The 9,987-nt window shown below is 35.3% G+C and overlaps 1 protein-coding gene across 1 annotated transcript; it reads left to right on the top strand.

Annotated features, from left to right (window-relative positions):
• The first annotated feature begins 674 nt into the window (after window positions 1-674).
• On the top strand, window positions 675-1,358 carry LOC124887863 (uncharacterized mitochondrial protein AtMg00810-like). The gene is made up of 2 exons (XM_047397783.1): window positions 675-1,027; window positions 1,136-1,358. Exons 1-2 carry the CDS (start codon window positions 675-677, stop codon window positions 1,356-1,358), a joined length of 576 nt encoding a protein of 191 aa, XP_047253739.1.
• The last annotated feature ends 8,629 nt before the right edge of the window (window positions 1,359-9,987 follow it).

Genomic DNA, 9,987 nt, shown 5'->3' with positions numbered 1-9,987 from the left:
CTAAAAATGTCATAACTTCTCACCTGGGTATTGGATTTAGGAGAAATTAGTATCATTGGAAAGATAATTCAATTTCCTATCATTTGAGGGGTCTTCATCTAGAAAATTCTAAGTACAGAAATAGATATTCTCATTTAAAGTTGACTAAAGCAACATTCTTTACAAAAATTCACTCGGTAAGGGATGTTTTGATTCATCTAATAGATGGGAGTTATTTGAGGCCTTAATATACCTTAAAATCACACATAAAACTACCAAAGAGATATAATGTATTATTCATGAGTTTGAAACATGATGCTAACATTGGCTTGGATTTTTTGGGGTATTACAGTACCAATTTGATTTTAAGTCTGCCTTTATCAACGGCGAGTTACATAAGGAAGTATACGTCTCTCAACTTGAATTCATCTCTAGTTAAGGGAAGAGAAAAGTATACCAACTAAATAAGGTATTGTATGTCTAAAGTAAACTCCATTGGCATGGTATAGGAAAATTGATACCTTTTTCAAGAGCAATAGATCAGAAGAAGAGCAGTAGTTCAGAAGAAGTGATAATGAACTCACACTGTGAAGAAGCAGGGTAATGGTGATTTTCTAGTTGTTTGTCTTTATTTCGATGATATTATATATAAGGGATCTTGTGAATCAATTGTTTCAGAATTTATGAGTTGCATGATGGGTGCATTTGAAATGTTCGACTTGGGTATACTGCATTATTTTCTTGGTCTTGAAGTGAGACAAGGTTTGGATGGAATCTTTATTTTGCAAAGAAAATATTCTACTGAACTTTTACAGAATTTCAACATGCTGAATTATAATCCATCTCCCACGCCCATGAATATGAATGAGAAAAAGGTGTTTGATTATGGTACAGGTGCAACAAATGTTTCCTATTTTAGAAGCTTGGTTGGTGGTGTAAACTACTTATCACATACAAGGTCCGATATAGCATTCTATGTTAGTTTGATTCCAAGGTTCATGCATTGTCCTTTAAAGCAACACCTTGGTGCAGCCAAAAGGATCTTGCGGTATATTTTTGGCACAATAAATTATGGAATTTAGTACTCAAAAGTTTCAAATTTTAGATTAATTGGTTTTACTAATAGTGATTGGGCTGGCATCTTGGAAAATTTCAGGAGCACATCTAGGAATGTCTTTAGTCTTGGTTTTGGAAAAATATCATGGAGTTCAAGGAAAGAAGATACAATCGCTTTGTCATCTGGAAAAGCAGAATACATGGCTACAACTTCCACCGGTTTCCAAGCTATCTGGTTAAGGAAATTGTTAGTGGATCTTCAAAAAGAGCAGATTGGTCCAACTAGTGATTACTATGAAAACAAATCCTGCATTTCACAGTAGGTGAAGCATATCGGCATCTGGTATCACTTCATTCGCAATCTAGTTGTTGGTGGAATAATATCATTAAAACTTTATGGCAAAAATGATCAGGTTGTTGATGTTCTTCGGAAATTGCTTCCACAACACAAGCATGACTTCTTCAGGCCATAAATAAGAGTATGTGATTTTGAAGAAAGGGAGAGTGTTGACTAATTATTCAATAAATCAATCACTACACAATCTTTTCTTTATGGTCCTGTTTTTTAGTCTTAGTGGAATTATGATCTACTTGGTCAAACTTTTTTTATTTTCTATTTTCTATTAGCTGTAATGTTGGTATTTATGTCATGTTTCACCACTACTTGATTTAGTTCCTATATTTTAGCTTAAGTTGTTGAGTTGTAGCCTATAAAAGGGCAGTGAATTTCTTGTTATTCAGTAGTTGAATTAAGAAGTAAAAAGAAACGTCTTTCTTCCTCACTTTGCCTACTTTTCTTTTCTGACATATTTTGTTAAGGAGAGAATGGTTATGTTTTTATATTTATTATGTGTAGAATTCATAGAGTGAATTATTCTTCAATTCTCATTCATGATCACTGAGAATGGTAGAGATAGAGTGTTAAAGTAGAAGCCCTACTAATTTCTTATTTTCTGCCTAACTGTTGCCTATCGATGGAATAGGTTAACAAATGTGCTCCTATGTAGCTAAAATAGTAAGTAATTGCACAGTAATGTCTACGTAGAAAACACCCGGCTCAAGGAGGTGCAAAAAACCATGACTTGTACCTCTACAGGATTTAATCTCAACTTCACTAAAGCAATTTGAGCCTTAACAAATTAACGAATTACAAAACGCTTGTAATCAAGGAATTAAACTCTAACTCCTATTTCTACAAAAACACAAACCTTCCTAAGGTAAGTGTTCCCAAGTCTTGAGTTCCCAAAATTGAAGAAAAAGCTCCTAACTCAGTTTATACTTCATTGAGACTAGACAACATTATAACTCAAGAACCAACCTAATACATAAAGTCAATGACTCCTTAATTTTAAGTACAAAGAACAGGTTCCTTTTTTATGCTTCAAGTTTTTGGAACTTGTTTGAGAATTCGTTGAAGCGTTGCTATCTTTTTGAGTGAATGAGTAACAAAGTGAGTTACTCCCTCGATAGATAATGACTCTTCAAAGAGTCCTTCACTGATTGTTCACTTTTTTCGCCCCTTGGACTCTTCAACTTTATCAGATTTCTATCTTCAGTTGGAGTCCCTCTTCTCGTGAAACTTTTGTAGTTGTCAAACTCCTGCTTTAAGTCAATCTCCTTGTTTGAGTGCAACACTTTCCCTTCATCTTATCAACAAGTGTTGTATTTAATTACAACTTCCTTTTATCACTCATGATCCATTAAGAGTGCAAAAGAGCTTTATCCATTCTCCAGTATGCTGAACTTGCCCATTTTTGTCCGCTTTCCTAGTGACTGTATCTATGTAATTGGACCATATTGAGCAACATGTTTCTTCTATATGTTTCTTTTATATGTCAATGATCAAAACTTTATTGGTCTAACATAGAGTCCCTTGATTCTTTTTGAACTTTTCTATAAACAATCTCAAAATTAGAAAAAGTTTTATGTTTATGAGTATAGACATGCAACTTTGCTCCTCCCCGAAAGTCAATTCGACTCGATTACCTTATTGCATACCCTATCCACGTGGTAATGTACCTAAAAGAAAAATAAATTAAATAACCACCTCACCATTTTCTTTTATTTATTTATTTATTAATTTTTATCCTTACCACAAATAACAAATTTTTAACAAATTAACAACCTCTCCATTTAAAAATAGACCTCTCACCTTATCCTAACAACCTATACCGCACACCCACACCCCCTCACCCTACCCCACATATCCCCCCTACCCCTATCCTTTTCATGTTTTTTTTCTTCTTTACAATTGACACGCTATATACACACACTCCACTCACTGGAAAGAGGGATAGACAGCAACTATTCTCCACACACACAAAATACTCTAAAAAATATCTTTTCCATTGACTGAATACACACCCACTCACAAATTATCACCTTCCATCGATACTTATAGGCATACAGACCTCATCCACTCTTAATTTCCATGGAATAAAATGCTCATACATACACAGTAACACGTACATATACATATAGTAGAGAAAATAGTAGGATCGAGAGAGGGAGAGAGAAAAATAAAGAGAGAACCGATCGGAGTAAGAAAATTAAAGAGATTTGAGGGAGATTTTTGGAAAAAAAGAGAGAAAAAGATGGAGAGCTACTATTCCAGTGAATTTCTCATTGGGTAACACCTTCATCGCTCAAAATCTGAGCCACCATAGACCTGTACATCACTCGCTGATCTTATTGGAGCTCCGATGAGGTACGAACGGCAACCCAACTCCAATTTCAGCAGGTTCATTTATGGTTAGTTTGGAATTTAAAATTTGGGGTTCATGTTAAGGGTTTTTCCACTGGTTTTGAAGCTATCCAGTTGTTATTTACTTATACTAAGTTGGTTTGTGTTTGTTGTTGAAGTCGTCCATTTGGGGATTCCAAGTTCGGGCTTTCTTAAGCATTATTATGAATGAAATCAGTTTTTTAGAAGGTCCATACCTCAACTTTACTATTTTTATTAGCTTAAATGTGTTTAATGTTGTGGTTTTGTGGTGTGATTGTGAGTATATACGAGCCATGTTGATTTTTATTGTCTTGGTTTCTATCTTAAAAATTGAATAATCGTATCATTGGGAATTGAGTAATTGTGTGACTGATAATAAATTGGGAGGGGATTTGAAAATTGATGAAGTAAATATTAACTTGTTTTGATCGGTGATTGTGGTTTGATTTAAGACGAATGTAATTTTGTCGAACCCGATAGTGTCATGTTTTAGGTTGAAATCGATAGGCAAATTTTAGGTTTTGGGTAGGCATGCCCTAGGAATTATGATTGTTAAATGCTTGAATGGTTTGTATGATTTTGTTTTATTATTGAAAAGATGTACTCATTTGGCCGGGGAATGCCCCGAGATAACTGTATTTTTTATCCAGGGAATACCCTGAGAAAGTTGTACTTGATGAAGACGCACGATCAAGGCCCAAAACATTCGGTGGAGTTTGTTATTGGATTAGTTTAGAATAGAGTAGGTTTACATTTCCTTATTATTTTCATTTTTGGACTTTATAACTTGTACTAGACATTATTTTGGTTTCAAACTTTGTTTGATTAGTTTGCTTGCTTGTTTTTATGTGTTTTGTTGGTTTATTTGCTTCATAGTGCCATACTAGACGATACACTCCACGAAGTGACCGTGGTCGAACCACGAGACCTAAGGATGCCTAACACCTTCCCCTTGGTTAACAGAATTCCTTAACCGGGATCTCTGTTCGCAAATGAGTTTTTGAAAGAGTCAAAATAGTTTGTAAAAGGATTTCCAAAGGTGACTTGGCACACGAAGTTTCTGTCAAGTGGAGACTCTAAGGGGTCGTTTGGTTTAAGGTACAAAAACAAATAATCCCGGGATAAAATAATAATCCTGGAATAAAATTTTTAATGAATGTTTGGTAGGCAATATTCGGGATAACTTATCCCGAGATTAATAAATAGTACCGGGATAAGTTATCCACCCATTTGGTGGAATAACAATCCCATCATTATTTATCCTTGGGATAAAATTTGAAAAGGACACAATTTCCCTCCAAATTCTTAGATTATCACTTTATATATATATATATATATAGATAGATAGATAGATAGATAGATAGATAGATAGATAGATATAACTTTATTTTTCTTATATAAAATATAAGGTATTTTTATAAAATCATTGACAAGTTATTAAAGTATGTTGATATTTCCTTTCTAACTTAATATCTGCTTGATTATTAAATAAAAAAATATTTTTATATTTAGCTAAAAATATTTGAAAATTTAACTTTTAAAAAAATATAGTTTGACTCTCCAAATATTAGTGATACTAAATAATGAAAAATGAGAGTAATTCTTTTTCACATTTTTTTATGATGAATTTTTCTAACAAAAAATGAGATTATCAATATTTTATAAAATTTAGAAAAAAAATAAGTAATTTAACATGAAATATTAGAAATTCATACACATTTAAGAAATATTTTATTTATGAATATATGATACTTTAAATTTATTTGAATAATTATTATGTTTATTTATATATATTTTAATTTCTCTAAAAAATAATAAAAATGTCGACTCCATTGTTGAATTACATGTTTTAAATTAAATAGTTTTTTAATAACTTAAAAATTGATATTGTATGTATCAATTAAATAAATTTTAATATTCTATATTATATGAGTATGACGAAGGGGATAGAGCTATTATGTTAGCGGAACTGGCGCACTCAGAGGAGTGTTGGGATTTTAGCTATTGTAGACGTTTTAAGGTAGAAGAGGTTAGACAGGCTGTTCGCAGGATGCGAAGGGGTAGGGCGACGGGGCCGGATGAGATACCGGTGGAGTTTTGGGAGTTCGTTGGAGAGACTGGTGTAAGGTGATTGACTGGATTGTTTAATGAAATCTTCAGGACGGCAAAGATGCCCGAGGCTTGGAGGTGGAGTACCATGATCCCTCTCTATAAGAATAAGGGGGACATTCAGAGTTGCAATAACTATAGGGGGATTAAGTTATTGAGTCACTCTATGAAGATCTGGGAGAGAGTGGTCGAGGTAAGATTGAGACGGATAGTGTCTATTTCGAAAAACCAGTTCGGATTTATGCCCGGCCGCTCGACGACAGAGGCAATCCACCTGGTACGGAGGTTGGTGGAACAGTATAGGGAAAGGAAGAAGGATCTGCATATGGTGTTTATCGACCTGGAGAAGGCTTACGACAAAGTCCCCAGGGAGGTGCTTTGGAGATGCTTGGAGGTGAGTGGAGTACCGCTAGCATATATCAGAGCAATTAAGGATATGTATGATGGAGCGAAAACCTAGGTGAGGACGGCGGGAGGAGACTCAGAGCATTTCACTGTCCTGACAGGATTACACCAGGGATCTACTCTTAGTCCCTTTTTGTTTCCGTTGGTGATGGATGTGTTAACGCGGCGTATTCAAGGGGAGGTGCCGTGGTGTATGCTTTTTGCAGACGATGTAGTTCTGATAGATGAGACTCGAGGGGGTGTGAATGACAAATTAGAGGTGTGGAGGCAAACCCTTGAGTCTAAAGGGTTCAGGGTGAGCAGAAGCAAGACAGAGTATGTGGAATGCAAGTTTAATGACGTGAGGCGGGAGAATGAGGTAGTAGTGAAGATGGAAGCACAGGAGGTATGTAAGAGGGATAATTTCAAGTATCTTGGGTCCGTGATCTAGAGTAACGGTGAGATTGACGAGGATGTCTCGCACCGTATTGGGGCGGGGTGGATGAAGTAGAAGCTCGCGTCGGGGGTGCTGTGTGATAAGAAGGTGCTGCCCAAGCTTAAAGGCAAATTCTACAGGGTGGTAGTCCGTCCGGCCTTGTTGTATGGAGCGGAGTGTTAGCCAGTTAAGAACTCCCACATCCAAAAAATAAAGGTGGCAGAAATGCGGATGTTGCGCTGGATGTGTGGGCTGAGTAGAGGGGATAGAGTTCGGAATGAGACTATCCGGGAGAAGGTTGGTGTGACTTCAGTGGAGTGCAAGATACGGGAAGCCCGATTGAGATGGCTCGGACACGTGAAGAGAAGGGGCATGGATGCCCCGGTCCGTAGGTGTGAGAGGCTAGCGTTGGATGGTTTTAGGCGGGGTAGGGGTAGGCCGAAGAAGTACTGGGGTGAGGTGATTAGGCGGGACATGGAGCAGTTACAGCTCACCGAGGACATGACCCTAGATAGGAAGGTCTGGAGGACACGAATTAGGGCAGAGGACTAGGGTCAGTTTGGGTCGCTAGTGTAGGGAATTACTTGGTGGGGGTTTTATTACTGTTATGATTCCATGTTCCGTGTTCCATGTTTTATTACGAATCTGTGTGCTTTCCTCTGCTTTCCTCTGTTTTATATTACTTATGGGTGACGTATTTATGTTATGTAATCTGCTTCTGTGCTTTACTATGTGTTTGTGTGGTATCTCGTGCCTTGAGCCGGGGGTCTATCGGAAATAGCCTTTCTACTTCTTTAGAGGTAGAGGTATGGACTGCATACATCTTACCCCCCCCCCCCAGACCCCACTAGGTGGGAATACACTGGGTTTGTTGTTGTTGTTGTTGTTGTTGTATATTATATGAGTGATATATGTTTAAATAAAGTGACATAAACAACAAATCCTCTTTTACTTTAACAAACTTATGTTGAAAGTTTTTATTTCAAACTAAATTTAAACACACACGGCATAATCATGGGAAGACACACGCAAAAAAAATAAAGTGAAATAAGATGAAATTTTTATTTTTAAAATACGCACAATATAATTATGGAAATATACTCACACAAAAAAATTAAGCAAAGTAAGATAAAAGTTTTATTTTTAAGAATAAATATTTAATGTTTGAAAAGAAATATATATATATATATATATATATATATAAGTTAAATAAGATGGAGGGTATTTTGGTAATCAATTAATTTATTCTTAGAAATTATACCATGCATATTACTTTGAATACAACAAACCAAACACTCAATAAAAAATAGTCTCAGTATAACTAACCCCATTATAACTTATTCCATCATAACTTATCCCAGCATAACTATCCCAGTATAACAACATTCCCAACCAAATGACCCCTAAGTTTATATGCAAAAATGATCCTTTTCAAAATAAACTTCATTTTTGTCACTTTAATAATAAAAATTCTTTTCAAACTAAAATATGATATTTTTAATTTAAAAAAAAAGGGTTTTGACAACTCTAGCGACTCTGCTGGGGACTTTTCAAAATTTGAGCTTATTTTTTTGAGTTGTATCGACTTAGATTGGAACTATAGGTGTATAGACATTTTGTTTGTGTTGTCGTATGAGTTATCATTTTATCATTGTAGATTACTTATGTGTTACATGGTTACAGTTTTTATTATGTGTTACCGCTTTATATCTGGCATCATGTGCATAACTTGAGTCAATTATTTCGCAATAAGTCCCGTAGTACACGTTATGTACACGACCTCTAGTTGAGTCACCCTTATTTTAGGACGGGGAGCCGTAAGCTGGTATAGAGCAGGTGGAAAGCAATCACATCCACTATCAACCATACGCTCTCCCGAACAGCCTTGTTAGTGGAACCCTAGTATAGGTCAGCCTTGAGGTCATACTTATCTGCACCATATTGAGACCTAGCGGGACCCACTTGGTCCTTTGTTGGAGACTCACCCCTAAAGCATCCTTACGTGCTAATTGTTGCATCTTTTAGGATAATAGCGTTATTTAATGGACTGATTTGGGGAAAGCATATGCTAGAATTGAAACGTGTGTAGGCAAAGAATAGTTTGAGAAAAAAAGGTGTGGAAAAAAAAGAGTTTCGTAGTTATTCTATATAGAATTCTTTATGGCTTTTGTTTTTCACAGTCCAAAATTAAAAAAAAAATTACCTTTTGCACTCATTTGGCCAAAAACATCAAAAGGATTTTTCTTTTGTTTCTTTAGTAAGCATTCATAAATAAAAAAATAATAATTAACAGAAACTTTTTATAAAAGAAAATTTCAAAAAAGATAGTAGGAGTTTTGTACATCTCTTATAACGAAAATACCAAAAAGATTTTTCTTTCATAATTGTTGGTGTTAATTTTATGTGAAGTGTAAATTGAAAACCCCAAAAAGAAAATATTTTACTTTCAAGTCCGTGTCTACCCACTCTTAATCAGTATAGGTTATAGCTAAAATAATATCTTTTTAGGTGCATGCATCATTATTCTACTTTATGTCCGAAGGATTCGTGATGCAAGTGACACAGTATTATTTTTTTGTACATATTTGAAGAATTATTGTGTTTGTGCATATTTATTTGCTCTAAATTGATTATATTTTAGTGGAAAAGTGTAATCTAACCTTTGTTTTGCAAAGCGAATCAGTTAAAAAATGCACCTTAGTAATATCGCCACTAGCTATAGGTTTGAACTACGTTTTGACTTGATTCTTGTCCTGACAAGATATGTAGGCAGTCCTACATTAGGGTTCGATTTACTTACTATTTTAGAATAATTTCTCTGATATTCAAACAGGGGAAATTTTCTTGAACAGTTCAAAGAAGCTCTCCAAAAGCCTTCAAGAGCACAATTTAATAGCTCCTCAAATCCAAATCTCATTGACATTAGTGCCTAGCCAGCCTACCTCCAGATCCTCGCCTGATTTTTTGTGCAAAAATACATAATTTCTTTTTTTGAACATCGTAATCTATTAAATTTTTGATGTCTCGATCCTCACTTTCTAAAGTGAGGGTTCATCATTATTTGAATCATAACAATTCTACCAACTGCAGTGAAATAATGTTATAATTTCTTCATCGTCTAAGTGTAACGCCCCAAAATTGAGTCTCGAGATGCCACACAGTGCTTAAGGCTACAGGTAACCCTAAGCTAACCCTTTGAGCCTACTACTTCATATACTGACTTACTTAGAGATAAAACACTGGTATTATCATCTCCACTGATATGAAATACGAAGAAAATACTTTGTCTGAACAACCA

Source organism: Capsicum annuum, chromosome 10 (assembly GCF_002878395.1).
Source record: "Capsicum annuum cultivar UCD-10X-F1 chromosome 10, UCD10Xv1.1, whole genome shotgun sequence".
Lineage (NCBI taxonomy): Eukaryota > Viridiplantae > Streptophyta > Magnoliopsida > Solanales > Solanaceae > Capsicum > Capsicum annuum.
This window is presented reverse-complemented; position numbering and strand designations above follow the sequence as displayed.